This window comes from Vulpes vulpes, chromosome 16 (genome assembly GCF_048418805.1).
Source record: "Vulpes vulpes isolate BD-2025 chromosome 16, VulVul3, whole genome shotgun sequence".
Lineage (NCBI taxonomy): Eukaryota > Metazoa > Chordata > Mammalia > Carnivora > Canidae > Vulpes > Vulpes vulpes.
The window spans coordinates 47,286,059-47,313,413 of NC_132795.1; the positions used below are offsets into that span (position 1 = coordinate 47,286,059).

Genomic DNA, 27,355 nt, shown 5'->3' on the forward strand with positions numbered 1-27,355 from the left:
GGGGATCCCTGAGATCAAGACCCAGAGGGAGAACCAGAGCTGGATGCTCACCTGAGCAACCCACCCAGGTGCCCCACTCTGTGTCTCCCACGGCTTGGTAGCTCGTCTCTCTTTGGCGCTGAACAAGATCCCACTGTCTGGATGGACCCCACGTCACGTATCCACTCACTGACCGAGAGACATGTCGGTCATTTCCAAGTTTGGGCAATTAAAGATAAACCTGCCATGAGCATTTGTGCACAGGGCTTTGTGTGGACACAGGTTTTCAATCTTTTGGGTAAATAGCAAGAAGCACAACTGCTGGATCATATGGCATGTTTACTTTTGTAAGAAACTGCCCAATTGCCTTCTGCGGTGGCCACGCCACCCTGCGTGGCAGTCAGCGAGTGTGCGCTCCTGCTGGCCCCCATGCCCGCCGGCACTTGGTGTGGCCAGGCCTCTGGATTTGGGCCGTTTTGATAGGTGTGCCGTGCTGGCTCACTGTCGTCAGAATTTGCATTTGATGACACATGACGCTGAGCTCCTTTGTGTGTGCTTATTTTCCAACTCTGTCTCTTCTCTGGGGACATATCTGTTCAGGTCTTTAGCCCATCTCAGTCCTTGTTTTCTTACAGTTGAGTTTTGAGAGTTCTTCGTATACTTTGAGTAAGTCCTTTATCACGTTTTTACAAACGTTTTCTCCCAGTCTAGTTTTTTTTCATTCTCTTGATATTGTCTTTTGCAGAGCAAAAGTTTTAACTTTAATGGAGTCCAGCTGATCAGTACCTCCTTCATGGATCTTGCCTTTGGTGTATGTGTCTAAAAAATCATGTCCAAACCCAAGGTCCTCTGGGGTTTCTATCTTATCTTCTAGGGGTTTTATAATTTTGCATTTTATATTTAGGTCTGTGATCCCTTTTGAGTTCATTTTTGTGAAGGGTATAAGGGTATATTTTGGTGTGCAGATGCCCAGTTGTCCCAGCACCATCTGTTCAAACAACTATCTTTGCTTCTTTGTCAAGATCAGTTAACTACATCATGGGGATCTATCCATTGTTCCATCGATCTATTCTTTCAACAACAGTGCACTTTCTTGATTACTATAGTTTCACAGTAAGGCTTTTGTCAGGTAGCGTCAGTCCTCCAACTTTGCTCTTCAATATTATGTTGGTTATTGTAAGTCTAAAATAACCTACTGAGATTTTGATTGGGATTGTATTGAATCTACAAGACAAACTGGGAAGAACTGACATTCTGACAACATTGAGTCTTCTCATCCATGGACATGTGATACATCTTTCCATTTATTTTGTTCTTTGGGATCTTTCATCAGTTTTGTAGTTTTCTTCATTAAAGACCTTGTACGTATTTTCTTAGATTTGTACCTAAGTATTTCATTTTGAGGAGTAATAATGGTAATAATATTGTTTTTAATTTCAAGTTCTGGGATGCCTGGGTGGCTCAGCAGTGGAGTGTCTGCCTTCGGCCCAGGGTGTAATCCTGGAGACCCGGGATTGAGTCCCACACTGGGGACTTCTCTGTCTCTCATGAATGAATAAATAAAATCTTTAAAAAGTAATTTTGAATTCCAATCACTCATTGCTCGTATATAGTAAAGTGACTGACTTTGTAATAAGTTTACCTCCTGAAATCTTGCTGTAACTGCTTATTAGTTCTTTTTCATCAGATCTTTGAGATTTTCTACATACATGTTCATCTGCAAAGAGTTTTATTTCTTCCATCTCAATCTGTATACCCTTAATTTCCTTTTCTTGTCTTACTGCATTAGTTAAGACTTCCAGTCTGATGCTGAAAGGTAATGGTGGGGGAAACATCTTTACCTTGTTTCTGATCTTAGTAGAACTTCCAGCCTCTTCTCACCAAGTAGATGTTAGCTGTCGGTTTTCTGGAGGTACTATCAATTTAAGGAAATTCCTCTCTTCCTAGTTTACTGAGTTTTTGTCAAGAATGGGCACTCTAGGGATCCCTGGGTGGCGCAGCGGTTTAGCGCCTGCCTTTGGGCCAGGGCGTAATCCTGGAGACCCGGGATCGAATCCCACATCGGGCTCCCGGTGCATGGAGCCTGCTTCTCCCTCTGCCTGTGTCTCTGCCTCTCTCTATCATAAATAAATAAAAATTAAAGGGATCCCTGGGTGGCGCAGTGGTTTGGCGCTTGCCTTTGGCCCAGGGCGTGATCCTGGAGACCCGGGATCGAATCCCACATCAGGCTCCCAGTGCATGGAGCCTGCTTCTCCCTCTGCCTATGTCTCTGCCTCTCTCTCTCTCTCTCTCTCTGAGACTATCATAAATAAATAAAAATTAAAAAAAAAATTAAAAAAAAAATTAAAAAAAAAAAAAGAATGGGCACTCTATTTTGTCAAATCCTTTGTATGTATGCTGCATATACTGATATGATCACGGGTGCTCAGAGTTTTGCAAGCCCTCACTGTGTGAAGATACATCTAGGCCTCCTGCCTTTCCCTGCCTGAGTGTGGCTCATCCCAGTGTGAGTGACACCTCTAGAAACCAGATCTGGCGGTCACCCCAGGGCTCACGGCGTCAGCCTCTGGCCAGTGGGACAGGTGCACTCCATTTACCTTCTATATAAAGAACTGTGACAAGGAAACCTACTGTCAAATGTCAATCCACTCCTCCCTGGTCCTGGGAATCCCCTCACCCAGCTAGATTTCGTGTTCAGCAGGAAGCCAGCAGAGCCCAATTTAATCTTGAATCTGGTAAAACTGGTCCTGAAAATAAGCAGCCTGTCTTCTTCCCAAGGCAAAAGCCAGAACTGGACCATTACATAGCAAGAATAAAGGGCCTCAGAGGGCAGCCAGGCACCCACAGGGCCAACAGGACACATGACAGCAGTCCTTTCTGCTGCACCCCCCAGCAGAACTGCGAGGATGGACCCAGCTGAGGACAAGGTATTCTGTACCTGCCAGGAGAAGCACGTTCTGAAATCTCAACCCCTCCAGCAGGCAGAGGGGGCGGCACAGGCATGAAGTCACCTGCCCACCCCACCAAATCCTTATCTGGGGATCCAGCAGGAGCTGGCCGGAAGCCACTCACAGCCACGTTGGATGTCAGCCTTGCTGAGGCTGGGGACCCCAAAACACATCGGGGGGTGGGTGCCAAGCTGAGTAAAGGTTAACTGACCCTTTTCTTTTCTTTTCTTTTTTTAATTTTATTTTTTTTATGATAGTCACAGAGAGAGAGAGAGAGAGAGAGAGAGGCAGAGACAGGCAGAGGGAGAAGCAGGCTCCATGCACCGGGAGCCCGACGTGGGATTCGATCCCGGGTCTCCAGGATCGCGCCCTGGGCCAAAGGCAAGGGCCAAACTGCTGTGCCACACAGGGATCCCTGACCCTTTTCTTTTAAAGAAAAATATTCTAGTGGATCTCAAATCTAGAAATACGAGATTTAACACTCAAGTTTTCAAATATAAAAAACATCCAATAGCTGATCACTCTCCCAAGAGGTTTGTCTTTGTAACTGGAAAAAACAAACTACTGAAATGAATACACAAAGTTTAAAATGCTCAGAGAACGAGCAGGCCCCCAGGTGAGAAGCATTTACATATCCTCTGAAGGGGCAGAGGTGTGGAGAGCTCTGAGCAAGGTGTTTGTGGTGGGTGGCGGTGGTGCCAAACTGAACTCAGGACACTTCTAGAGATAGAGCCATTTGGAAACTAGAGGATGAAGAACGAGCTCTTCTGGGGGCCAGAGATGGAGCTGCTGGGCGGCAGGCAGGGGGTGCAGGACCCGTTCAGCTCCTAGAGGGAGGAGGGCTGGGCACAGGGAAGTGGCCAGGGGAGACACCTGCCCTCAGGATTTCTTTGAACAGAAAATGGCAACTTGGCTGTAACTTTTTTAGCCATTGAACAAGCATTTAACAAATGTGGCTGGTTTGGCTGACCGTGCGCGCTATGAGCCGCTACAGCTCCGAGGGCCCCTGCGCGTCAGGCTGCCGCTACAGCTCCGAGGGCCCCTGCGCGTCAGGCTGCCCGGTCCCGCCCACAGGTGCTTGGAGACCGGCCCCGGGGAGCAGTGGCCCTGAGGGATCCTGTCCCTGCGCAGGGTTCTGACCACACGCTGTGTGCATCGGGAGGAGCAGACAGGCCCAGGCGCTGCCCCGGGGGCTGCCCGCAAACACATTGCCTCGGGGGCCAGTGGCTGTGCTCCTGCACAGCTGATTCCAAAATTCCCGTGGTTTATGCGTGGAGGGTGGAGCAGCTGCTGGAGGGAGGAGCTGGGGGTGGGGGTGCCCTCCCTGTGCAGTGGAGGTGGAGGGGCGTGGGGGGCACCTGGCTGCACCCTCCCTGTGCGGTGGAGGTCGAGGGGCATCAGGGCACCTGGCTGCACCCTCCCTGTGCGGTGGAGGTCGAGGGGCATCGGGGCACCTGGCTGCACCCTCCCTGTGCGGTGGAGGTCGAGGGGCATCAGGGCACCTGGCTGCACCCTCCCTGTGCGGTGGAGGTCGAGGGGCATCGGGGCACCTCTCTGCACCCTCCCTGTGTGGTGGAGGTCGAGGGGCATTGGGGCACCTCTCTGCACCCTCCCTGTGAGGTCCAGGTCAAGGGTCGCAAGGGCACCTGGCTGCACCCTCCCTGTGTGGTCCAGGTCGAGGAGCGTCTGGGGCACCTGGCTGTACCTCCCTGTGCGGTGGAGGTGGAGGGGCGTCGGGGCACCTGGCTGCACCCTCTCTGTACAGTGGAGAGATCAAAGGGCATCGGGGGCACCTGGCTGCAGCCCTGTGGCTGCAGCCCCGCGGCAGGGGAGGGGCTGGGGCCTCGGCACAGGCAGTTGGTTCCCAGGCCTGGAGACTGGGGTCGCCCCACCTGTTCTAGTCCCCACATCACTGCAGCTCCGTGTCAGGCCCAGCCAGGGAGCCAGGGAGCCAGGGAGCCAGGGAGCCAGGGAGCCAGGGAGCCAGGGAGGGAGGCTGCGGGACTGCACCCGGCCCTGGCCCCGCCCCCCAGCTCCCCCTGCCTCCCCTCCCCGTCCCCCAGCTCCTTCCCTCTTCCCTACCCGGTCCCTCCCCTCCTCCCTCCCCCGGCCCCCGGCCCACCTGGAGAAGGGCGTGGGGCCCGCGCCCTTGAGCTGCAGCTCCCAGCGCTCGCCAGCCGCCGTGCACACCTCGCCCAGGTACATGGCGGCGCCGTCGCCCAGCTGCCCCGCGAACTGGCCAAACTGGTGGCCGCAGTAGCAGTGCGCGGCGGGCTCGGCGCCCGGCAGCAGCGCGTTGCCGCTGAAGAAGAGCGCGGCCTCGGCCTCCCGGGCCTCGCGGGCGGCGGCGTCGGCGGGCGGCGCGCCCAGGCCCAGCAGCGCCAGCGCGGGCTCCGACAGCGCCACGAGGCGCGGCTGGCGCAGCGGGGCGGGCCGCACGCGGCTGAAGCAGGCCCCGGGCACGGGCCGCGGCGCGGACGGGGCGCCCTCGGGGCCGGGCGGCGGCGTCTCCACCGGCAGCGCGCGCAGGGCGCGGTTGTCGAAGCGCAGCCCCGCCAGCCAGCGGGGCGCCGGCTCCATGGCAGCGCCGCGGGCGGCGGCCGAGGCGGAGCGGGGCGCGGGCGGCGGGCGGCGGCCCAGTGGCGGCGACCGGGCTCGGGGGGCCGCTAACAAGGCCCTGAGCGCGGCCCGGAGCGCGGCCATCGGCGGCGCCGGAAGCCCCTGCGCCCCGACCGGAAGCTCCGCCCCTACCGGAAGCCGCTGCCCGCCCCGCTGCGCAGCCGCCGGGTGGCGTTTGCTCGTGCGCCTGCGCGGGCCGCGCCCTCCAAAGCCTGGCTCTGATTGGCCGCGGCGAGGGGGTCGGGGGGCCCGGGGGGATCCGGGGGTCAGGGGGGCGTCCTAGGGGCGGGGGGACCCGGGGGGTGGAGGGTCCGCGGGTCGGGGGGTGTCCAGGAGGGCGGGGAGATCCGGGGGTCGGGGGGCCGGGGGGATTCCGGGAGTCTCGGGGCGTTCCGGGGGCGGGGGGCGCCTGGAGGAATCCGGGGATTGGGGGGTCCGGAGGGCGGGGTTCGGGGGGTGGGCGCGGGGGCGGGAGGGAAGAGCACCCGGGCGCCCGCGACTGTAGACCGTCAGGGGCGCCTCAGCCCGGGTGACCCGGGGCGGCCTCTGGGCGGTTCCCGGCTGCGCGGGGCACCGGGGCGGAGCGGACAGGGGAGGTTTGTCCGCGCGGGTCCGGGTCCGGGTCCGGGTCCGGGTCCGGGTCGGTGCGGCCCCGCAGGAGGAGCCCCGGGGCGAAGCCGGAGCGGAGGCCGGTGCCTCCCCTGCGCCCCTGGACCGCATGCCCACCCTCCCCCGCCCCCCTTGGGTGACCTCTTAGCACCCTCTGCCCTTCTGGCATAGCACCGCCCTGAACCCAGCTCCTCCCGTTTCCCGTGTCTCTGATCCCGGGCTAGAGGGCTGCGGGTCCCGGGACCCTCCCCATGGTTGCCCAGGGGCTGGGGCCCCAGCCTGGTCTTGCAGCGTCTGCCCAGGGAAGGCACCTGCGTGACTGCTGCAGGGTGCCCCGGTGCGGCCCTCAGAGGAGCCTTACACCCGGATGGCGGCAGGGAGCCAGTGGTCCTTGCAGGGGTTTCCCGGTGCCCCCGCGGCCCCCGCGCTGGCCTCCCACTAAAACCTGAGGCCAGGAGCACAGACACACGGGCTCCCTCGCGGCTGGACTGTGCCCTCGCCCCAGGAGCCCAGCACGTGGCTTCCCAGACGTCAGGTGCAGCGTCTGTGCCTGCCAGCCCCTCTGCAGCTCCGAGGCCTCACCCCGGGGGTGCACGGGGGCACCGCCTTCCGTGTTAGGTCCCTGTGGGCGCCGATCCCCCGGGGTCTCCTCCTGCAGCCTGACGTTGGGCTGCCTGCGGTCTTGTCCGCTTGGCCTGCTGGCGGAGTCCCCTAGTCCCAGCCTCCTTCCTACCTGCCTAGGGGACCTGGCCTGACCCTAGTGTCACCCCCCCCCCTTCCCCAGGCCCTTCCGACCCATCTCCTTGCCCCTCACCCCACTGTGCTACCCACACCTTGGAATCTGGTGGGCCTGGGTTCACAGCTAGTGGGGGCACCTGGGGGGTGCCAGGGGTTCCAGGAGGTCGGCACCAAGGGTTAGTGCCTTATGGCACCTGGGGGCCTTGCTTCTGGCCTAAACGTTGGGCTGCGCGGCCTCACGGATGCCCCCAGGGCTGTTTTGGGTGGAGGTGCCCACCATGGACAGCGCAGGGTCTGAGCAGCCAGGCTGGGCCGGAGCTGAGCTCGGCAGCCTCTCGGTTCTGACCCCGAGGAAGACACAGCGGACAGCCAGGCTGGTACGTTTAATGAGGCTCAGGTGCCCATGGGCGCGGGCCTAGGCCTCGCGGGGAGCAGTTGTGCGCAGGCGCAGCACGGAGGAGCTTAAGGTGGGCTGCTGGTTGCCAGCCGCCCAGCGCATGCCCGACATGGCCCCCTCACGCTCTGGCCATGGCCCGTTGAGGTCAGCGTGGCCGCAGTCGCTGTACCACCACCCGGAGCCTGAGCGATCGTGGCTGCAGCTGGCGAAGGTCTGGGCGCCGTCCGTGCAGGGCGAGCAGCGGTCGTGGTCACGGTCTAGCGTGCTGAAGCCGCAGCCCTCCTGGTTGTCCGTGTGGCCCGAGCCCCGGAACGCGTCTCCTGTGTGCGGTGGCGGCGTGGGTGCTGGCTAGCTGCCCCTCCGGCCGCACCCGCTGCCTTGCCGTCGGGGACCCCAGGGCGGGCGCTTGGGGAGCGAGTGTTTCCCCAAGCACAGAGACTGGCAGGTGTGGGCCGGAAAGCTGGGAACCCATCCTTCCCTGCCTGCCCTGGCCCTGCGGCAGGACTGCCCCTCCCTGAACCCCTCCCTGAGCCCCTCCCTGAGCCCGCTGGGTCCCTCCCCTCCGAAGCGCTCACCTGCGTTCCCCGAGTAGAGGCCCAGGCTCAGCCGGTAAAACTGGGCCTCCCCATCCACGTGGAAGTGGTCGTAGTGGGCGTGCAGCGTGCGGTTGTCCACGTCCAGGAGGTCCACCCTCAGCTCCACCCGCAGGCCCGGCTGGGACGTCAGGTCAGAGATGTGCTGCAGCCCCAGCCAGTGGTCACCTGCGGGCACGGGCCATCAGGCCGCACAGCTGTGGGACGGGCCACTGCTGGCCGCCCCCGCCGTCGGCCCGGTCCCCGCAGGAGCGTGTCCTACCTCTCAAGTCTCCAAAGCCCTGCTTGTACTCCTGCCAGCACCTCTCAAAGTCCAGGGGCCTCCCGCGGCCCCAGTCGCGGCTCTGAATCACCGTCCAGCCGCCGTCCGGGTGCATGTCACAGAGGACCTGGGGGAGGGGCGTGCACTTGGCATGGGGCCTACAGGTCTCCCCGTTCTCCGGGAAACACTTTGTATTTGAAAACTGAAACTTTGTTTTTCTACTTGTAATGTTATATAAACTTGCATCATATTAAACTCGAGTTCTGGGAAGCGTCGATAAGGTTGCACCCCGGGAGGCTGCTCGGTCCCGGAGCTCTCACCCTGCTGCGTGGCTGCTGCTTCCCTTCACGTGGTCTCCTGGGGGGCTCAGTCTCCCCGAGGCTTCCCCCGGCTGCCCGGCCCGGCTAGCTGGATGGTCACACCGTCCAGCTCCCCAGGCCCCCACGGTGGCAGCCGCCCACCTGGCCACCCACCTGGAACGGGGTGGCGGCTCCGGCCGGCTGGACAGTGTACACTCCGCTGGGGGCGCCGGGGCTCCCCGCCCAGATGTGAGAGCAGTCCCTCCCTGCGGGACACACAGCCAGGGGCACTCAGACGGCGGCCATCCCCCCGCGACCGCGGCCATCCCCCCCACCCTGCCTGCAGCCCCTGGACAGCCCCGGGCCTCCCCTGCTGCCCCGAAGGCCAGTCCTGGGCCCCTCCCCTCCTAGCCAGCAGCCGCCAGACGGCCCCCCAAGCCCGGGGGGGGCCCTAATGTGGGAGCACCAGGGGCCCAGGCCCCTATCCCCTCGGGGTAGGGGGAGCTGTGGGGCAGGTTGGGGGCTGCCAAGCCTGGGCCCCGGCCTCCCTCAGCCGCCTCACCAGACCTTGGGGTTCCAGAAGCGCCACCTGCACCTGTGGGGAGAGAGGGCCGCTGAGAGGCCGGCTGGGAGCTCTGGGAGGCCCTGGCCCACGTCGGCAACCGCCCCTTACCGGCCGTCGAAACCGCACCAGGCAGCTGGCCTGGGGCACCGAGAGGCACAGGAGAGCGGCAAGACCCAGCACGGGGCTGGCAGCCATGGCTCCTGGGGGCGCGGACACGGGTGGGGGGCCACAGCCTCGGGGCACCTCCACCCTGCGTGCTCACGGCTGGCCTTTGGGGAAGATCTGAGCCCCTGGGCCCCGGCTCCTTTGGCTCCTTTTGTGCAGGTGCCGGGCTCACCCCGCCCCTCTCCTCCCTCGTGCTGGGGGGGCCCGAAGGTGGGGCGCCCCGAGAGCGCACTTCCCCTTGGCTGCGGCCCCTGTGCCCGGATCCGCCCTGCTGAGGGCGTCCCCGGCCCACTCCCCCGCCGCGCACAGAAGCCGGGGGGGGGGGGGGGGGGGGGGGGCACCTGACTCCCGTCGTTTCCACACATTTCACAAAACAGGAGCTTCCAAAATTAGACTTTATTTCGGTTTCTAAGGAACGAGTACATGTGTGTATGTGACAAGGAGAACACCGTCCGGCGTGGCTCATGGCCGAAGCTGCCCCGGATTTGGTCGGACACGGAGTCAACACAAACAGTCCCGCGTGATCCCCGCCCCAGGCGGCCGCCGCATCACCCCCCTGGACGTGCCCGGGCCAGGAGCTCCATGTGGGGGGCTGGGGGCGGCAGGCACCTGCCACATGTGTGCAAAGTGGCGACCACGCACCAGGTGTCGGGGAGGTGGCGCGGGGCAGCCCCAGGGAGGGTCCCAGCGGTGAGCGAGTGGACAGACGGAGGGGCCGCGTCCAGGGGCCACCCCGCGCCGCCTCCCATGGGCTCGCCCACCCGCGCCCCGCCCTGACACCCTTTGTCCCAGTGGGATTTAAGGCTAGTATTTCCTGACATTTACTTCAGTTCGTTTTAAGTTAAAATTACCTGAGTAAAAAAAATTTCAGACATTTTTAAAAGCCCACAGCACAGTCTCTGCAGGCAGAGCCGGCACCCATGGGCGGCCCCTGTCGGGCCAAGCGTCCCATCGCAGCGGCACCCCCGGAGCCCCAGGGAGCGGCTCGGCGCTTGCCCCGCCGGGACCCCGAAGGCCCAGAGCCCACCGCGAGTCGCTGCCCATGAGGGGAAGGCACGGTGAGGTAGGGGCGGCCAGATGTGCCCCTGCGGCCCCTCCTGCCAGCTTGTCCTGACGCGCGGGAGCCTGTGACCCCAGGAGCGGTCCCGCAGGGGCGGGGAGGGGCTGCGGGGAGGCCTGAGCTCAGAGCAGTTAAATAATTCTTTATTTGGGCGGGTTGGAGGGCAGGCGTGGCTGGGTGGGGACCCCCACGGGGGGTCGCGCCCGGGACTTCCTTGGTTGGGGGGCCGGCCCCAGCGCCCCCGGGCTGCCACCCAGGTGCGGCCGGGAGGTTGTCCTTCCTATTTGTGCGGCCGGGCTGTGGACGCCGTCTGCAGACAGTACTGAGCGACGGGCAGCGACAGGACCAGGCTGGTGGCGCGGCGCCCCATCCAGTAGAGGCCGTAGCCCAGCAGGCCCAGGACAGCAGCCTTGACGGCCAGCCGGGACAGCCTGCCGGAGACGGACGGCGGGGGCACACTGCGGAGGAAGGGTGGGCTGGGCTGGCTCCGCGCGCGGGGGTGCGGGCTCCCGGGCCAGCCTCCTCCCCGGGCCGCTCGGCCTGCGCGGTACTCACGTCATGATCTCCTGGATGTTGAGGTCAGTGGTCCAGTTCTTCTCGATGCCCGGGACGTGGCCCATGCCCACGACGCCCACCACCACGGAGGGGACACACTTCCTGGGCTCGGCTGTGGGGGAAGCGACACGTCAGCCCCAGCCTGGCGGCGACGGTGCCCGGACAGCCCCCGCCCGGGCCAGCCGTCGCCGTCACCGTCAGAGGAGCGCGGCAGCTCGAGGCGCCGGGCGGCCTGCCTCAGCATGTAGGTCAGGTACACGTCGCGCTCCGAGACGATGGTGCGGTGCAGGTCAGGGAACTCGCCAATCATCTCCGCCATCATCTGCTCCAGCAGGTCCTTCTGCTTGCACCGCTCCACGTCGTCCTTGCTGGGGGCAGAGGGCACGCTGCCAGCCTCGTGGGCACAGGGCAGCTAGCAGGAGGCTTGTGCTGTTGACCCAGGGCAGGGACCTCCGCACCCTTTGTGTCCAGGCCCCCGGCGGAAGGAAGGGGCGGGAAGGCCTTGTTTGAGGAGGCTTAGCCCCAGAACAAGGGGGGACGAACCCCGCGGTGGGCCCTGGGCCACCTTTCCTGGGTGGGGCTGCGTACGGAAGGTGAGGGGCCCTACCTGATGGGGTCTGACAGGAAGCAGAGGCCCCAGGCCAGCTTGACCTTCTGCCAGAAGGACAGCGCCGCGATGGCCCTCTTGAAGGTGACGGGGATGGGCCGGTCGCCCAGGTGGAACTTGCAGAAAGGCACCTTGCTGGCCTGGGGCGAGGGCTGGGCGTTGGCCGGGGCAGCTGGGCCCCGGGCAGCCCCCAGGCGCCGGCCCCCCACTTCCCGGTGGCCCCAGGCCCACCTCCTTGAAGGCCTCCCTGAATTCGCCGCCAGGAGCCATGCCCAGCTGCTCGGTAATGTGCGCCGACACTTTGAGCAGGAGCATCTGCATGAGTCCGGACATGACCCCGTTCTGCGGGGAGGGAGCCCGCGTCAGCGGCCGCATCCCCAGCGGGTGCCCCTCAGGCCCAGGCCCCAGTCCCCTGCCACGACCCCCGGCGGCACACATAGGTGTGAGCGAGGGGTGCGGGAGGGGTCCTGGGGCTGCCCGACAGCGCTGAGCTCAGCCCCTGCCCGTGCGGGGCCCCGGGGCGCCCACTCCAGCTCTCCCCTTGGGCCAAGGCCCAGCCCGGGTGCCCCAGGGTGGGCAGCACGCCACCTGGCACCGCACCTGCCTCACGGCCTGCTGCAGCTTCTCCAGGCTGAGCTCCTTGGCCTCCTGCAGCAGCGTGCTCTCGTCCATCTTCAGCATGGACACGCGGTACTGGCACAGCTCCACCACCACCACGTCGGGCTGCACCTCCCGGATGGTCTGCAAGGGCCGCGCCGCTCAGCCCGCCGCCCCACCCAGCCCCCGGTGCCCCCACTGCTCCGAGGCAACACAACGGCTCTGCCCGCGGCTGGACGGGGAAGGCACGAGGCCCCAGGAAGCCCTCCCGGGGGCCGGTCCCCACCTTCACCACGTCCCTCTTGCTGTCATCGCTGAAGTGCGCCGTGCCCACCACATACACCCTGCTCCCATCCTCCGCCACCAGCTCGGTCACGGTGCGCGGCAGGCTGGGCCGCTCCCGCCGCCTCCTCAGCTTCATCTCCAGGAGGAGGGTCAGCGCGTCCGCGTCGGCTGCAAGGACAGCGGGGGTGGGTGCGGCGCACTTGGGCCACTCGGGCTCCCGGCTCTCGGGTGAGCGACACCCGGAGCCCAGGTGCACACGAGCTCCCCACACACCGTGCATGCGCCCCGCCCCCGCCTTGGCACCCCTGCATCGGCCGCCAGGGGGTGCACCCCGCCGCCCAGGGCTCCAAGCCCAGGGGACCCGCTGCTGCTCTAGAGCTCCCCCATCCCACCCAGCCGCCCGGCCCTGCGTGATCTCAGGAGCGCGCACACAGGTTCTGGGCTTCTCCGGCGAGCACCCTGGGCACCACCTCTGACACCCCCACTGTCACAATAGGTTCCACGTCGGCCTGCAGAGAGAAGGGAATGTCTGAGTCGGGATGCCCGCCTCCCTGGCACCAGCCTGGGCTCGGGGCAGCACCGCGTCCCCACCGTGAGCTCCACACACCCTCCAGTACTGAAGCCTGTGATCGTGGCCTGTACGTAGCCCACCCCCAGGCGGCCACGCTGAGGGGCCCCCACTCTGCTGAGTGGCTGGCTGGACCCTGAGCCCGAGACCCCGACCCCGGCATCGGCTGGGTCCCTGACCTCCTGGGGTGGCTGCTCCTCCTCCCCCTCCATGGCTGGGCAGCGGCTCCTGCACCGACGAGCGAAGCCTGAGGAGACAGGCAGGCGGTCACCCGGGGCCTCATCTGTGCATGGGGCTCCCTCTGCTTCGGGGACCCGTGGGCGGGGCCGCAGGCTTGGCCCTTCCAGGCAGATGACACCTGCCGGTCACCAGCCATGGGGTTCTGGGCCCAGCAGACGGCGGACCCTGCCCTCAGGGATCTGGAAACCCTGTGCCGTGGGCTAAGAGCAGGGCTGGGGACGCCTGGCTTTGCCCCAGCAGGTGAGCTGGGGGGTGTCCTCTGTGTCCCCTGGGCTGGACGAGCACCCATGCAGACATGGACCATCCAGACCCACAGGACCCAGGATGGGGAGGGGCTGCTGCCTGTGTCAGGATGGGATTCCCGGCTTCCCCAGGACGCTGTGGAACAACCCAGCCCAGCCCGATGGAGCCTCTGGGGCGGCGCCTGGGTGCAGGGTGGCAGCACCTGAGGACGGGGACGCCCAGTGCCGTGGGGACCAGTCCCCGGAGCAGACCCACGCCGGCTGCTTTCAAGCTGTGGCATGAACCACCTTTGGTTCTAGAGAATCTGCACCTGTCAGGGACAGGCCGATGCAGTGCCTGGGGCTCGGGCTGTGCTTCTGGAGCAGGGCTGGGGGGGGGGTGCCTGGGGGAGCGAGGCCTGAGGGGGCCTCGGGGAGCGAGGCGGGGGGTGGGGAACCTGGGGGAGCGAGGCCTAGGGAGGCCTGGAGGTACAAGGCCTGGGGTGGTAACCTGGGGAAGCGAGGCCTTGGGGGGCCTGTGCAATGTTGCTGGGCTGCACTTGTTTCTCTGTTGCCGACACTTTCCAACATTTTACAATAAAAAGGAAGGGCCCGTGACAAGTAAGCAAGGCCATGTGTCAGGCTCCCAGCCCCTTGGACGCCGGGCCCCACCGTTGCACTGGGCTGCCCGGGCTGTGTCCCGCCGTGGCGGTGGTGGTGGCGCGGGGGCTTCCTGCCCCAGCCCCTGCTTCTTCCTCAGCAGCGGGAGGGATGGCCACCAGCCCGGTGTCCAGGCTCACAGATGGGCGGGGCTCCCTCCTGCTCTGACCAAATGCCATCCGGATCCAGGGACGTGCCTGGAGCTGTGGGGGCGGGGGAGAGGCTGGCACCGGGTTTCTGAAAGACGCAACCTCAGTCACAGGGTCAGAAAGAGGAACTGAGTTAGGGCCCAAAGAAGCAGCTGGGCCCGGGGTGTGTGTGTGTGTGTGTGTGTGTGTGTGTGTGTGTGTGTGTGTGTTGGAGACAGTGCATCTGGGGAGGGGCAGGAGGGCCTGGGCTCTCCTCCCCCAGAACCTCCTGCCTGACCCCCCCAAGCCTGTTCTTCCCACTTTACAGAAAAAAGCACCCACCAACGCCAGGCGCCACCCAAATACCCGCAGGAGGAGCCCTGAAGCCGCGGGGGGGGGGGGGGGGGGACCCCGCGCAGCAAGGAGCCCCGCCCCGCCCCTCCAGGCTCCTGAGCGCCCAGGAGGAACGGAAGGTGACGCGCCTTGGTCCGGCTTTACTCGAAAAGCAAACGGTTCTTACTTGGAAGCAGCTCGAGGCTGCCAAGGTACCAGAAAAACTTATTAAGAAAACATCCTGTGCTCGGGCAGGGAGGCTCCTGTCACCACGTGGCCGTGGCCGCTGCCCTCCCTCCCGAGGGTGTGGTGGCCACCAGCCCTCCCCACCCCTCCCCGCCCTCCAAAGCCCTGGGGAGACCTGTGCGTGCAGGGACAGGCGGACCCCACTGTGCACAGGCCACAGGCACCTGCCCGTGGGCCCTCCTGGAGGCTGGGGGCGCGGGGGTGCCACACAGGCCATCAGGTGTGATGCAGTCGCCCCGCTGCCGTGCCAGGCCCTGGGGCCCCCTCGAGCTCTCTGTCCCCCTCCCTGCGGAGGTGGGTGCCTGGCCTGGCCAGGAGGACCAGAGGTGGGGTGCCCCGGCGGTAGCCTTGCAGGACGTGATTGCTTGTAAGCCCCGCCCCCTACGCCTGGGGCCTGAGCCTCTCCCAGTGGCCAGAAGAGAAGTAAGGCCCCCCACCTCGGAGTCCAGCCCCCATCTCCCTGCCCCCCCCAGTGGCTGCCACCCGGTGTCCACACCCGGGTTCCTCGCCTTGCTCTCCGGATCTACAGGTCCCAGCAGCTCTTAGACCGCTGCATGCTGCAGCGACACACAGACCCCTGCTGACACCATCGAGGGGACATAAATGTGCTGCCTCCCATGTCACAGTCCAGTGCGGGCCTGCTACTGGCCACGCCACAGTTGGTGGCCTATGGAGTCCTTTGCCACATCCAGCTGCCACTCCCTCCCTCTGACCAGCTGTCACTGCCAAGCAGGACTGTCCACGAGGATGACCTGGGGCCAGATGCCAGCAACCATGTGGCAGGACGCGGTCAGGGCTTGGCCAGGTCTCAGACCCACCACCTGGGGCTGCACCCCACCTCCCACCTGCCAGGACTCTTGGCTCCTGCCTCCAGGACGGAGCTGCTGGGACCTGCTGCCCAGCTGTCTGGCTGCGGGATGGGTGCCATGCTCAGACTTCAGTTCGTGACCTCGAGGACTCTGGGGCGGCAGGAGTGAACCCCGTGGGGCACAAGCACAACCAACAGTCTGGTTTCAGGGGACAGTGGAAGATGAGTCTTCCGAGGCTCTGTCCTCATCCGTAGGGACACACCAAGACCTGGCTCTGTGAGTCACAATCCTGTGCACAGGTGACAGCAGCAGAGTCACCCACCAGCTTCCAGAAGACACGTCTGAAGCGGCGGGAATTCCCCACGGCCCAGAGGGCCCCGAGAGGACCGCCTTGTCCCGTCCTCCAGTAGAGCTACCTGCTCAACAGCAGGAAAAGCCCCTTTGGCATCTGGGACCCGCCGGGGGTGCAACCCTGGGTAAGCTTGACCCACATGATGGAATGATAGCGTCTGAGCGTGTTGCGTTGGCGTCCATTTCCGGACGCACCGAGGCCACCGGCAGCTGAGCGTGAGCGGCAGCCCCGTCCCGGCCGGGGCAGCCGGAGCCGGTGCTGACCCACGTACCCGGGCTCACGGACCGAGGCCCCATCCACGGGGCTGGCGCTTGGCGGTGGAGCCTTTGGGGGCTGACCAGGGCCCCGGGAAGTCACGGCGGGGGCCCCACGACGGTCCTAAGGCCCCGGCAGGGCAGACCCCGGGGCACCGTCGGGGCGAGACGGCCAGCGGCAAGCAGACACACCGCCTTCACCGGCGACCCCCGTCGGTCGGGCGGGGCCCTGGGCTGCAGCCCAGGGGGTGGGTGTGCGCGGAGCCCCCGCCCCGCCCCGCCCCGCCCCCACCCCAGGCTGGCCCGGATCGGCGGGAGCCCCGCCCCGCCCGCACCTCCGCCACCCGGTGGGCTCGCGTCCCCTCGCCGCCCCGCCCCGCCCCGCAGTCCTCCCGTCCAGGCCCCGCCCCGGGACCCCCGCCCCGGAGCCCGCCGAGCCCAGAGCCGCGCTCCCGACGCCGCGCCGCGGCCGCCCCGCCCCCGACTTCCCGACTCGCTCACCGCGCTGCTCTGCGGCACGAAGTTACAGCCGCGGCCGCTGCCCCGCGCGCACGAAGCGCAGGCCTCGGCCTCGCCGACCCCGCCGGCCCGGCCACGGCCCCGGCCTCCAGGGCAGCGCCGCCGCACTCGGGGGCCCGGGTCCCGCCGGGGGAGCCCCCCCTGCCCCGCGCGCCCCCCGCGGCCCCGCGCTGACCCTTGCAGCCCCGGGGCCCACGCTGCGGGGGGCTGGGCCCGGCCCGGGGCGAGGCGGCCCCCGACCCCGAGCGCGACCCGGCCCGACCCCCGCCCGTCAGCCGGGCCCGCGGCGCGCAGCGTACCGAGGCGGGGCGGTGCTCCTCAGCCGGCCTCCATGCGGCTACTCGCCCCACCGGACGGGGCGGACCGGGGCCGGGACCGGGGGCGGGGCGGCCGGACGGGCCGGGGCCGGGGGCGGGCGGCGCGCGGCATGCCGGGAAGCGCAGTTCCCCGGGCCGCCCGTCCGCTCCGTCGGCGCGCCGGGTCCGCGCCCCTGGACTACACTTCCCAGGGGTCCGCGCGCGAGCGCCCGCGGACTACACTTCCCAGGGATCCGCGCGCGAGCGCCCGCGGACCACACTTCCCAGGGGGCTGTGCGCGAGCGACCGCGAACTACACTTCCCGGGGGCCCGCGCGCGAGAAGCCCCGCCCTGGCCCGGCCCGCCCCCGGCGCCTCGAGGTCCAAGAGGAAGGAGTGGACTGTGGAGCCCCGAGTTCGAGTCCCCGGGGCTTTGCGGGAGCTGGCGGCCTTGCGAGGACTCTTAGGGTCTCTGGCCGCAGCGCCCAGGCCCTGGATGTTCTCACGACGTCCACGGAGAAGCTTCGCGCCCATCGCCTGGGAGGGGCAGCGCGCAGGGGGGTGGAGGGGGGGCGCCCGCGTGGCTCGGCCTGGGGGGTGCGGGGGGCGCGGCCGCCCCTCGGCGCGGTGGGTGCAGGCCCAGCAGTCCCGCCGCCCGCCTCCTTCCGCGGCCTCCGGTTCCCGAGGCCTGGGCCCCCCCCCGCCCCCCGCCCCAGGGCTCCGACCACGCGGCCCCCTCCGCGGTCCCCACGGGCGCCGTCCGGGTCTGGAGGGGTCGGGGGACGTGTCCACGCTGGGACAGCCCCGCGGAAAGAGCCGGATCCCGCCGTGGCTGCGTGGGACGGGGGTTCTCCGGGGGGCCCAGCCGCCGGGGCCCGGTACCGGGAGCGGGGCACCTGCCCGCGCCCACGGGGGCGCGCACCCGGGGCACCTGCGGGGCGGGCGGCGCTGCGCGGGGTGACGGCTCGGCCTCTTCTGTCCCCGCGAGCCGGGCCCCCCGTCTCGCCGCGGACACGGACACGCAGGTGGCTCCGCGGCCGGGGGGGGGGGGGGGCGGTCGGCGGCACACCCGCTGCGGCGTCCGGGCTCTGCGACTGTCCGCAACTCGAGAGGAGCCACGGGGCGGCGTGCGCGGAGGGGAGGGCGGCCGTGTGCCGGGGCGGCGGGGCGCGGGGAGAGCCGGCGCCCGGGGGGCGGGGGGGTCCCGGCCTGCAGAGCTGGCGGCGCTGCTCAGGCCTGCGGGCTCGGGTCCCTTCCGGCCCCGGGCTGTCCCGCCGCAGCAGGCGCTGGGCCTTGCTTCTCTGACGGCGCCGCAGGGTGGCTTACCTGGAAGGAGGCCCCCCCAGGGCTACCGCCCGGAGACCGGAGACCGCAGCGCCCCCGCCCGCACCCTCCGTGGGGCTCCCGCCCTCGGGGTCCGCACCCACTCCCACCACCTAGGGCAGGTGCCCGGTGACCGAGGAGCCCTGGAGCCCGCAGACCGTGTTCCCATGAGCCAGCCCTGAGCCCATCCACCTGCCTTGTCCGTTCTTCCTGCAGAAACCACGGGACAGGCTCCTGTCCTGGACCCCCTCCCGCGCTGCTTCCTAGGGCGACCCCCAGGGCCTCTGGCCTGGGCACAGCCTGCCCCCCATCGGGAGCTGAGTGACCAGCTCTCCTGATGGTGCAGTCTCCCGCACAGGCCTCGCCAGACCCTAGTGACAATAAAACCTATGTTTAAAACCCAGAGCCCCTTGTCTGTCACTGTCTGGTCATCGGGCTCCGGGGGAGGTCAGCCTGCAGGGGGGTGCAGCGCTGGGCCAGGCAGGGCTCAGCCGCCCATGGGGGCCCTCTCTGCTCTCATGCCCCTTTCCCCCAGCTCTAGCACCCACAGTTTCTGGCCTGGCTGTGTGGCCACCTGGCTCTGAGGAGCCTGTGTTCAGACCCTGGGAGCCACTGGGTGGGACTGAGGGCGTGTGGCCCCATGGTGTGGCCGTGAGACCAGCCTTGTCCCACCCAGGTCCTGGGTCCCTGCAGCGGGAGCAGCCTCACACCATGCGTGTACCAGACGGGCCCCTGTCCCCAAGCCCCTGATGGGGCTTCCTGGGGGCTTGTGCCTTCATCTCTGCTGAGCCTGTGAGCCCAGGGCTCCCCTGCATGATCCCCAGGCCTGCAGCGCAAGCACATCAGAGGTCATGGGATGTCAACCCCAAGTTACACCTATGCACCCCTGCCTCCCTGTGGGTGCAGTAGGGCCCACAAGGTGACCTGGAGAGCAGGGGGCACCTCCCCCAGATGTAAGAGGCCCTGCTAGAGCCCAGGCCTCCTGCAGGACGGACCATGTGGACTCACACAGTATCAGAATAATATTTATTGATATGCTCGGTGCTACCTTGTTAATACTGTCACGTTGTCACCGTGGCTGAGGTAATAGGGACAGACCCTCCGAGCGCCAGCCCTGGGTGCCCACGGGAAGCTGGGCCCTCAGGTGGGGGCTGGTGGCCTGGGTGGGGGGACGTGGTTATTGCGTTGGACTCCTTCCCTTGCACGTTGGACTCCTTCCCTTGTACACTGGTGTCCGTGCCGTCTCAGACCCGTGCCCAATCACACGCCGTGCGTACCCGCTGCACCCACGCCACGCTGCTCACTGCTCACGCCCACTCACGCACACATCCGCTGGCACACTGGTGCCCTCGTCCTGTCGCTCACACCCACGCACACGCCGTCCTGTCTCCTGGTAATACGTACACTCGGTAGTTACAGTAATTGTAGTAAAATAAAGTACGGGTATGTCGGGACTCAAGGAGAAAGTGCACGTTGATCGGATGGAGGGTGGACCCCTGCGCCCCCGCTGACCTGAGCGTGGCCCCCTGGGCCCCGCAGGCCCGGTGCTGGGACTGCCCCAGCTCCCTCCCGGCTTGGAGCAGAGCTGTCCTGCCACGGCCCAGCCCTCAGGGCCAGCATCCCAGGCCCAACACAAAATCGCCTAAAAAAATAAACTCTTCAGCTTGCAGCCACTGCCTCACGCAGGGTGGCTCCAGGCCTTCCAGGGGGCTCTGCTGGGGTCAAGGCCCGCCCGGGCCCAGCCAGCACCCGCACGATGCTGTCCCGGGGGCCGGGAGGGCATGGCGCTCAGCCCTGTGGCATGCGGACGGGAGGCTGGCCGGGAGGCCGGCCGGGAGGCGCGGGCAGTGCCGGGTGAAGCAGAAGCCACGTCCACGTGGGGCTGGGGCGGCGGTGGCTGCCCCTTCCTCAGAACTCCACGGTACTCACGACCGTCCTCGGCTCGTCGAAGGTGGCGATGAGGATCTGCTGGGGCGGCGGGATGGCGATAAGGCTGCCCACGTCCGGGGGTGCTCGGGGGCCCCCGTCCTCCTCCTCCCGGGCTTCATACAGCGTGCTGATGTGCAGCAGGGGGTGCGTGGCGTTGCGGCTCAGGATCGCAAGGGGGTCGGCCTTGCCCAGACTGGCCGGCGACAGAGGGGCTGTGGTGGGGGCTGCTGGGGGCGAGCAGACATGAAAGGGGCCCCCGGGGGGAAGCGCAGCCCGGGCCGGCTCTGCTGGGTACAGGATCTCCTTCTCAGGGTGCGGGGCGTCTGCAAACACGGGGAACACAGGCGTCACCTCCCCGCCCCTCTGCCTCCTTCGCCCTGTGCGCTCCAGCCACGGGGCCTCCCCTGCCCTGAGCAGCCATGGTCATGGCCCCCGGGGGGGCAGCCCGCCCTCCTTCCTTCGCACCCGTGCAGATGCCGGGTGTGACCCCCTCCCCGGTGGGCGTCCGCAGGGCCTACCTTTGGTGGGAGCTGCGGCCAAGCCCAGCGCGCACTCCTCCGCCTGGGAAAGGAAACCACCTTCCTGGCTCCGGGAGGTGGGCAGGGCGGTGGCGGGCCCAGCCTCGGGCTTGGCCTTCTTGGTGCCGAGGATGTAGGGGTGCACATCCAGGGAGAAGTGGCGCGCGTGCTTCTTGTCCGGCACGGGCCCCGGGTCGCCCCCGCTGCCCTTGTAGTGGTGGGCGGCACGGGCGCCGGCGTCCAGCAGCGGTGCGATCAGCGTGTCCGTGGCCGTCTTGCGGCGCACGGGCTTGGGCTTCTCGGCCTTGCTGTTCTCCACGCGCATGATGGCCAGCGGCTCCTTGAAGGGCTGGGGCAGCGGGTTGCTGGTGGGGATCCACTTCATCTTCTTGCGTGGCCGTTTGACCACGGGCGGCTCAGCGGAACCCTCGGGCTCGGCGGGGTTGGCGCTGGGGTCCACCGTCTGCACGCCGGCATCGCGCACGGTGGGCGTGGCGTCGTGGTTGGACTGGGCCAGCGCGGCCAGCAGCTGCCGCACCACGTTGTCGTACATGAGGTCGCTCTCGTTGGTGATGAAGTCCAGCCGGTTGAGCGACTTGATGTGATCGCGGTTCTCGTTGCAGAACATGGCCAGGATGTTGATGTCGCAGAACTGGGAGCGGCGCCACTGCCGGCGCGTCTTGATGCCCACCTTGTGCAGCTTGTCGAAGATGAAGTTGCTCTTGCGGAAGATGAAGAGGTGGATGAGGTTGACGAGGATGATGAGGTTCATGGCGCAGAGCAGCACGATGTCCACGCCCGCCACGATGCGCTGCAGCTGCACAGACGGGAGCTTGCAGCTCACGCGCACGGCCGTGCCCCCCGCAGCCGGCCCGTCTGGGGATGCGCCCAGAGCGCACGTGAACTCGTTCTGCTTCTGGGTGGCGTAGTACGTGCACAGGTAGGAGATGGGCGCCACACTGAGCAACAGGATGAGCAGGTGCCGTGCCAGGTACAGCTTGGCCAGGAAGTTGCTGCGGCCGCGGCGCTCCAGGTACTTCTCGAACAGGTTCTGCTCGGGGCTCTTCTCCTTCTCCGCGTTCTCGATGATCTCGCGCCTCTCGCGCTCCGTGATGCCGGGCCCCTTGGACTGGATCTGCTTTTCGATCTTGGGGGCACGGCCCTCCGCTGCGCGGTGGTAGCAGTTGTCGATCTCCTGCAGCAGGAAGTTGAGCTCCGAGGTGAGGCGGGTGGAGGCCAAGAACTCCCAGCCCAGCGCGGGCACGTACATGATGGCCGCGAAGGCCAGCAGCGAATAGGGCAGCAGCTTGTGCTCAAACAACGACGGCCACAGGCTGGCGTCCACGCCGGGCAGCGCGTCCCGCAGCTCCGTCCAGCAGTAGCCACGAGCGTACAGCGCCTGGTCGCGAGTGAAGTTGTGCGGCGTGTAGCAGTAAATGGGCTCCTCTGAGGGCAGAGAGGAGACTCGGGCTGGGGTGCTGGGTGGGGGCGGGGGCGCGCCAGACATGCCAGGGACTGCGGTCCCCAAACAAATACCCAGGCCCAGGAGGTCTCAGCCTGGAGACCCCCGCAGCTGGGGTGGCACGGAGTGGGGACAGCCCCGGGATGAGCGGCACCTCAGCTCCCGCTGTCGGAGGTGGGGGAGGCCCTGCCCGAGGGCAGCAGGGCGGGCCAGGCCACTCACTGGGGTCCCTCCGCACGCAGCACACCTACCCCAGCCCGAGGGCTGGGCCGTGGGGCCCCGGCTCCTGGAGGGAGCGCGGCCGGCCCAACGGGGCCAGGGGCAGCTCCAGGAGGACAGCTGTGCCCGGCCTGCCACCGAGGGTGTGGTGGCTTCCCAGGCCCGCCATCCTGGGGCCCCAGGCGGGCCCGGCCTCTGATGGGACGCGGGGGCCAGGACCGTGGCGTCCGCGGCCACCACAGCGGGGGCCTCCCAGGTGACAGCTCGAAGGCTGTCACTGGACTTTACTTTCCCTCCCAGGTGACGATGGGCACAAACCAACAGCAAAGAACACGTCTGGAGCTCCGCTGGGATCCACCCGTTGGGGGTTCACGTATGGACACTTCCCCACAGGGCAACGCCTGGCAGGCTGGGGGCTGACCTGGGGGTGGCCCTGGACCCTGTGTCCGTGGCCCTGAGGGGTCAGTGGCCAGCCCGTGGTCTGCTCCCCTGGCCGCTGGCGTCCTGCCCCCAGGCCTGCCCCTGCCAGCACAGCCGTCCACTTGGGGCCGCCCGCACCTGGGCTACTTTACACAGGCTCCGGGGGGACGGTCCTGGATTATGCGGGTGGGCCCGGGGTGGTCACAGGGGGCAGAGTCAGGCATATGAGCATGAAAGCAAAGGCTGGAGAGAGAGGCCACTGCGCCAGCTTTGAAGCTGGAGGACCGGCACCAAGCCAAGGAAAGTGGGGTCTCCGGAGCCTGGGAGAGCAGACAAGAGCCTCCTGGAGCCTCCAGGAGGACTGAGGCCCCACGTGCCCTGCGGCCTGCGCCCTGTGAAGCACTTCTGACTCCGAGCTGGGCGACTCTGGGATCACAACGTGTTATCTTAAGCGGCTAAGTTCATGGTCACTTGTTAGAGCAGCAGCGGGAAGCTAAGGCAAGTGGTGGCTGGCCGCCTCCTCTGCTGAGACCCTTTCCTGCTCCGTGTCTCCCCCAGGGGTGTGAGTGAGGGTGCTCCCACCGTGCCGGGGCAGGGAGACCCCCACACAGGAGGGAGGCACGGGGAGACATCTCCTCCCTAGAGAGCAGTGACCTGCGCAGGTTCCCCTGGCCCCCAGGACGCGGCACCGGCCCTGCAGCTCATGCTCCACGTCCTCAAGGTGCAGGGCACTTGCCTTCTTCCCTTTTAGAGAAGGGCACATGCTCTGGGGACCCCTGCACACCTCCAGTCCAGAGACACTCAGGTTATGTGCGGCCCCAATTATTTGCCACTTATGGAAAGAGCAGCTGCGAGTTGCCTTGTATGGGGGTGCGTAACACCTGAGGAACCCGCTTCCCGCTGAGGCCGCCCCTATGTCCGCTGCTGCGTGGTCGGCGCACCAGGGGTCTACTCACAGCAAGCCCGGCCAGGAGCCATGGGGTCTTCCCGTGGCCCGCTGCCCTCCACACTGCGGATGCACATGGCCCTGGCCTTCCGGGAGGTTCTAGGCTAGGAGGCCAGTGCTGCGTGTTGCCAGCACCTGTTTACCATCGTTTCCCTGTCAAGCAAAGCAGGGTGCGGAGAGTCGGGTGTCCCGTGGTCCAGGGAGTCCCTGTGCAGCGAGGCCCCGGGCACTGGGTGTGCCCCCCACACGGGGTTGGTGGGGCCAGCTCCTCATGGGTGGGGCATGCATCCTCTCGGCGGTGACAGCACACACGCTGGCCCTCCGCCCTGGGCTGAGACCCTCACAGATGGGTGCCGATACGCTGTGGGGGGGCAGGGCCCCCAGGTGGGCTCTTGTCCAGGGGATTGGGTGGAGGAGCCTCAGTCCCCCTGGAGGGCCGGAGCTGCTGACCTCACCTCCTTCGTGCACCCCTGCGCCATCCGAGCTGTCCCCGTGTGTCAGCAGGGCCTCTCCTGGAAGGTCACCCTGTGGACGTGTGGTGCCCACCTGCAAGGTGCCGCTTCCCTGCACCCCTACTGTCCCGGGCCTGGGGAGGGGACCCGGGATGCTTCTCAGTTCTGTGTGAAGCACCAGGAGACCTGTCACTTGAACCTTACTCCAGGTGAGCACGAGAATCAGCCAGAGCTCCCCGGAACCGTGAGGGACAAAGCCAGGGCAGCTGCAGGGACTCCTGTCAGCCAGCCTGATAAGCTGTTGCCAGCCCCCCTGCGTTCCGTGACCTGGGACAGGAGTCCCTCGGGCACACCAGGGGCCGAAGGCCAGCCATGTTCCATGGGCCGTGTTCCAGGGCCCCCGATGCCGGGCAGCGGCGGCCAGCACCTGCCACTGCTCAGAAGGCTTGCCTTGTCCACGCTGGGGGCCAAGCGGGCACAGCACGTCCATGTGCAAATGCAGGTCAGTGTGGGGGGGCAGCGTCAGGACCAGGAACGGAGAGTGAGCTGGGGACACCCTGGCAGCCCAGGCCTGGCTGGATGAGGAGCGGCGCTGAGGCACCACGGTGGGTGAGCTGGTCTCACGGGAGAACGTGAGCATGGAGGCCCTGTCCCTGACGGAGGTCCCCTGGGGTGACTATCTTGAGCCGGCCCCGCTGTGCATACCTGTAGTGGGTAGCATTGTGTCCCCCGCAAAAGATGTTCAGGTCCCAACCCCTGGTCCCTGAGAACGTGACCTTGTTTGGAAACATGTTCACGATAATGTCACGCTGAGGGCACCTGGGTGGCTCAGTGGGTTAAGAGTCTGGGCTCCATACTCAGCAGGGGTGCTGCTTGGGGGCTCTCCCCCTCCCTCTCCCCCCCTGCACGCGCCCACGTGCTCTCTCCCAAATAAATACCTCTTAAAAAAAAAAAGATAAGGTCACACTGGAGTAGCCCCAACCCAATGACTGGCGTCCTTGTAGGAGCCCAGGGAGAGGCGCCCCGTGTGACAGGGGCTGGAGAGGCAGGAGGGAGCCCACCTGGACCTGCGGGACTGAGGCCTGGCCCACACCTTCACTTTGGACTTTTGGTCTCCAGACTATGACAGTTGTTCAGTTGTTTTGAGTCACCAAGCTTGTGCTTGTTTCAGTTTGGGGGTTCTAGTCATGGAGCCCCGACACATCTGGGTGCCCTGAGTGACACTGGTAGTCACACCTGCACGTGAGTGTGAGCCACCCCCGCCCCTGGGAGCGCATCCTATCTCTGGGCACTGGTGTCCACAGAGAGAAACTGCAGAGGCCCCTGGTCTCAGAGCGGCATCAGGTGGCCTGGACGTGTCCACCCTCAGGTCTGGAGTTCCCAGGTCATGGAGACCCCTAAAATTGAGCATGGATCAATGCAGAATGCAAGAATGTCTGCCAATGTCACTCAGGGGACAGTCACAGGTCCGTCCTCCCTCTCGGGGGGTGACAGGAGCCCCCACCCCTTCGGCTCCAGGGGCACCTCTGGCCCTCAAGCACGGCCAGCACTGCGGGGCCTTCCCTGGACCCCTCGCTGGCAGATGGGGCCGGGGGAGCCATTCCCTGCCCCCAGCTGCCCTCCTCTACCTGCCTGACCGGCTCCCACAGCCCCCTGCCCCCAGCGCCTCCCAGGGTCACTTGTTAGGACGTCCTCCTGGTGCCCGTCCGTCACCTGAAGGCCCCGGCACCCCGCGGCACCCCCTAGCACCCGCGGCGCTGGCTCCCCTCACTGCCCGGTCGGGACCCCCTTCCACCTGCCCGGCCCCGCGGGACGCCCAGCCTGGCCTCCCGGTCTCTGCTGCAGACCTTCGGGGCTCCCGGTGCCCAGGGCGAGGCCCCCCGCGCCGCCCCGCTCCGTACCCCTTGGCTGCCGCTCCGACGGCCGTCTCCGGCCCCCACCTGGCCACTCCTCCTCCGCAGAGCCGGCCCACCGCCCCTCCCGGGCTCCCGCGCCAGCCCCGAGCCCCGCTTCTGCCCGGGAGCACCGGGCCGGGCGGTGAGCGCACAGCGCAGCGCGGGGCCCGGAGCCGCCCCGGGGACAGGCGACGCGGGCAGCGGCGGGGGGCGGGGGTCGGGGCCCCGCGGACGCGCCCGCAGCCTCACCTGCGAAGTTCTTGGTGAAGACCAGGGTGACCAGCAGGATGGGGACGAGCACGGTGCCGATGGTGACCACGCGGTCGAAGGGCAGCTCGAGCTTGAGCTGCAGCAGCAGCGCAGCCAGCGCGCCCGCCTTGTCGTCCTGAGCGCCGGGCAGGATGAGCTCGCGCAGCTTCTCCCCGGCCAGCAGCGCCGTCGCCATGTCCGCGGACTGCTCCAGGAGGTGGTGCATGGGGGGCGGGGGGCGGCCCGGGGCGGGCGGGGCGGGGGCGCGGGGGGCCGGGCGGGGCGCGGGGCTGGGGACGCTCCGCCGCCGCCCGGCGGGCAGGGGTCCGACCGCCCGCGCCGCCGCCCCCGCCTCTGCAGCCGGGCCGGGCCTGGGGCGTCCCTCGGGCGGGGCGGGGGCGGGGGCGGGGCGGGGGGGGGCGCCTGTCCCTGGCTGGGGCCGAGGCCCCGCGCCGGCCGGGGAGGGGGCTGTTTACCTGCGGCGACTCGCGGCGAGGCTCCGCCCCCCCCTCCCCCCCCCCCGCCACGCAGATGCGGCGCCGGCGATGACTTTGCAAAAAATCTTTAAATTAAATAAAATGAATGAACAATGACTGGCCCCGCCTCCTCCTCCTCGGGGTGGGGACGGGGCGGGGGAGGCCGCGGGGGTCCCCGCCCGCCGCCCGCCGCCTCCACCCGGCCCTGCGCGGAGCCCGCCGCGGCGCTGGGCGCCCCTCCCCGCTCGGGGGCACGGCCCGCGGCCCCCGCCTCTCCCGCTCCGCCCGCTCCGCCCGCCGCCGCCTTAGCTCCTTCACTCCTCCCTTGGGCTCCGGGGACTCACGCCCGTCTCCCCGCACCCCCCCCCCCCAGCAGTCGCGCGGACACCGTCTGGGGTTGGTCTGGGCGTGGGGCGCGGCCGCCACCTTCAAGCCCCACTGCCTGCACGATCCTCTGTGGTTCGTCATTTTTAAAAATTCTTTCTTGGCTGGTCCCCTTCCCACTGTTATGGGATGTAAATCATGGGATATCTCTTTGTGAAATATTAAGTGTGGCTGCAGTT

General features: G+C 66.7%; 4 protein-coding genes across 8 annotated transcripts in view; all 4 read right to left on the reverse strand.

Moving 5' to 3' along the window:
• Nucleotides 1–5,645, reverse strand: part of SELENOO (selenoprotein O) — a 14,220-nt gene extending 8,575 nt beyond the window's left edge. The window contains exon 1 of the mRNA XM_072741560.1: nt 5,050–5,645. Within this exon, the coding sequence (XP_072597661.1) occupies nt 5,050–5,630 (581 nt within the window). The 5' untranslated portion in view covers nt 5,631–5,645. The remainder of the gene's footprint in view (nt 1–5,049) is intronic.
• A 1,616-nt stretch (nt 5,646–7,261) lies between these two features.
• LOC112935833 (angiopoietin-related protein 5-like) lies at nt 7,262–9,480 on the reverse strand. 2 transcript variants are annotated; one of them, XM_026019763.2, is made up of 6 exons: nt 9,118–9,480; nt 9,012–9,039; nt 8,619–8,710; nt 8,146–8,272; nt 7,866–8,051; nt 7,262–7,610 (listed from the first exon to the last, which is right to left on the reverse strand). In XM_026019763.2, exons 1-6 carry the CDS (start codon nt 9,202–9,204, stop codon nt 7,309–7,311), a joined length of 822 nt encoding a protein of 273 aa, XP_025875548.1. In that variant the 5' UTR covers nt 9,205–9,480; the 3' UTR covers nt 7,262–7,308. The 2 variants fall into 2 exon arrangements, with proteins under 2 accessions (XP_025875548.1, XP_025875547.1); XM_026019762.2 differs by having other exon boundaries at nt 9,012–9,480.
• Nucleotides 9,481–9,555: 75 nt separating this feature from the next.
• On the reverse strand, nt 9,556–17,004 carry TRABD (TraB domain containing). 2 transcript variants are annotated; one of them, XM_072742413.1, is made up of 10 exons: nt 16,908–17,004; nt 13,026–13,093; nt 12,709–12,787; nt 12,280–12,446; nt 11,997–12,137; nt 11,628–11,738; nt 11,397–11,536; nt 10,985–11,157; nt 10,790–10,901; nt 9,556–10,692 (listed from the first exon to the last, which is right to left on the reverse strand). In XM_072742413.1, the coding sequence occupies exons 2-10, from the start codon at nt 13,056–13,058 to the stop codon at nt 10,515–10,517; spliced, it is 1,134 nt and encodes a 377-aa protein (XP_072598514.1). In that variant the 5' UTR covers nt 13,059–13,093; nt 16,908–17,004; the 3' UTR covers nt 9,556–10,514. The 2 variants fall into 2 exon arrangements, with proteins under 2 accessions (XP_072598514.1, XP_072598515.1); XM_072742414.1 differs by lacking the exon at nt 16,908–17,004 and adding an exon at nt 16,591–16,756.
• A 2,233-nt stretch (nt 17,005–19,237) lies between these two features.
• PANX2 (pannexin 2) lies at nt 19,238–27,006 on the reverse strand. Of its 3 annotated transcripts, none has more exons than XM_026019746.2 (4): nt 26,317–26,540; nt 23,731–23,873; nt 20,674–22,119; nt 19,238–20,478 (listed from the first exon to the last, which is right to left on the reverse strand). In XM_026019746.2, the coding sequence occupies exons 3-4, from the start codon at nt 21,941–21,943 to the stop codon at nt 20,135–20,137; spliced, it is 1,614 nt and encodes a 537-aa protein (XP_025875531.2). In that variant the 5' UTR covers nt 21,944–22,119; nt 23,731–23,873; nt 26,317–26,540; the 3' UTR covers nt 19,238–20,134. The 3 variants fall into 3 exon arrangements, with proteins under 3 accessions (XP_025875531.2, XP_072598513.1, XP_025875530.2); XM_072742412.1 differs by having other exon boundaries at nt 23,731–24,245; nt 26,317–26,523; XM_026019745.2 differs by lacking the exon at nt 23,731–23,873 and having other exon boundaries at nt 26,317–27,006.
• Nucleotides 27,007–27,355: the final 349 nt, after the last annotated feature.

Excerpts from the sequence above, each read along its gene's own strand:
- LOC112935833 (XM_026019762.2), bottom strand. The coding sequence starts at position 9,204 with ATGGCTGCCAGCCCCGTGCTGGGTCTTGCCGCTCTCCTGTGCCTCTCG. Across the intron at positions 8,711-9,011 it reads GGCGCTTCTGGAACCCCAAG|GGAGGGACTGCTCTCACATC; the intron begins GTCTGGTGAGGC and ends TGTGTCCCGCAG. Across the intron at positions 8,052-8,145 it reads GGGCTTTGGAGACTTGAGAG|GTGACCACTGGCTGGGGCTG; the intron begins GTAGGACACGCT and ends CCGTGCCCGCAG.
- TRABD (XM_072742413.1), bottom strand. The coding sequence starts at position 13,058 with ATGGAGGGGGAGGAGGAGCAGCCACCCCAGGAG. Across the intron at positions 11,537-11,627 it reads TCAGGGAGGCCTTCAAGGAG|GCCAGCAAGGTGCCTTTCTG; the intron begins GTGGGCCTGGGG and ends CCCTCGCCCCAG. Across the intron at positions 11,158-11,396 it reads TTCCTGTCAGACCCCATCAG|CAAGGACGACGTGGAGCGGT; the intron begins GTAGGGCCCCTC and ends CTCTGCCCCCAG.
- PANX2 (XM_026019745.2), bottom strand. The coding sequence starts at position 26,542 with ATGCACCACCTCCTGGAGCAGTCCGCGGACATGGCGACGGCGCTGCTG. Across the intron at positions 22,120-26,316 it reads CTTCACCAAGAACTTCGCAG|AGGAGCCCATTTACTGCTAC; the intron begins GTGAGGCTGCGG and ends CTCTGCCCTCAG. Across the intron at positions 20,479-20,673 it reads GGCCGCAGCTCCCACCAAAG|ACGCCCCGCACCCTGAGAAG; the intron begins GTAGGCCCTGCG and ends CCGTGTTTGCAG.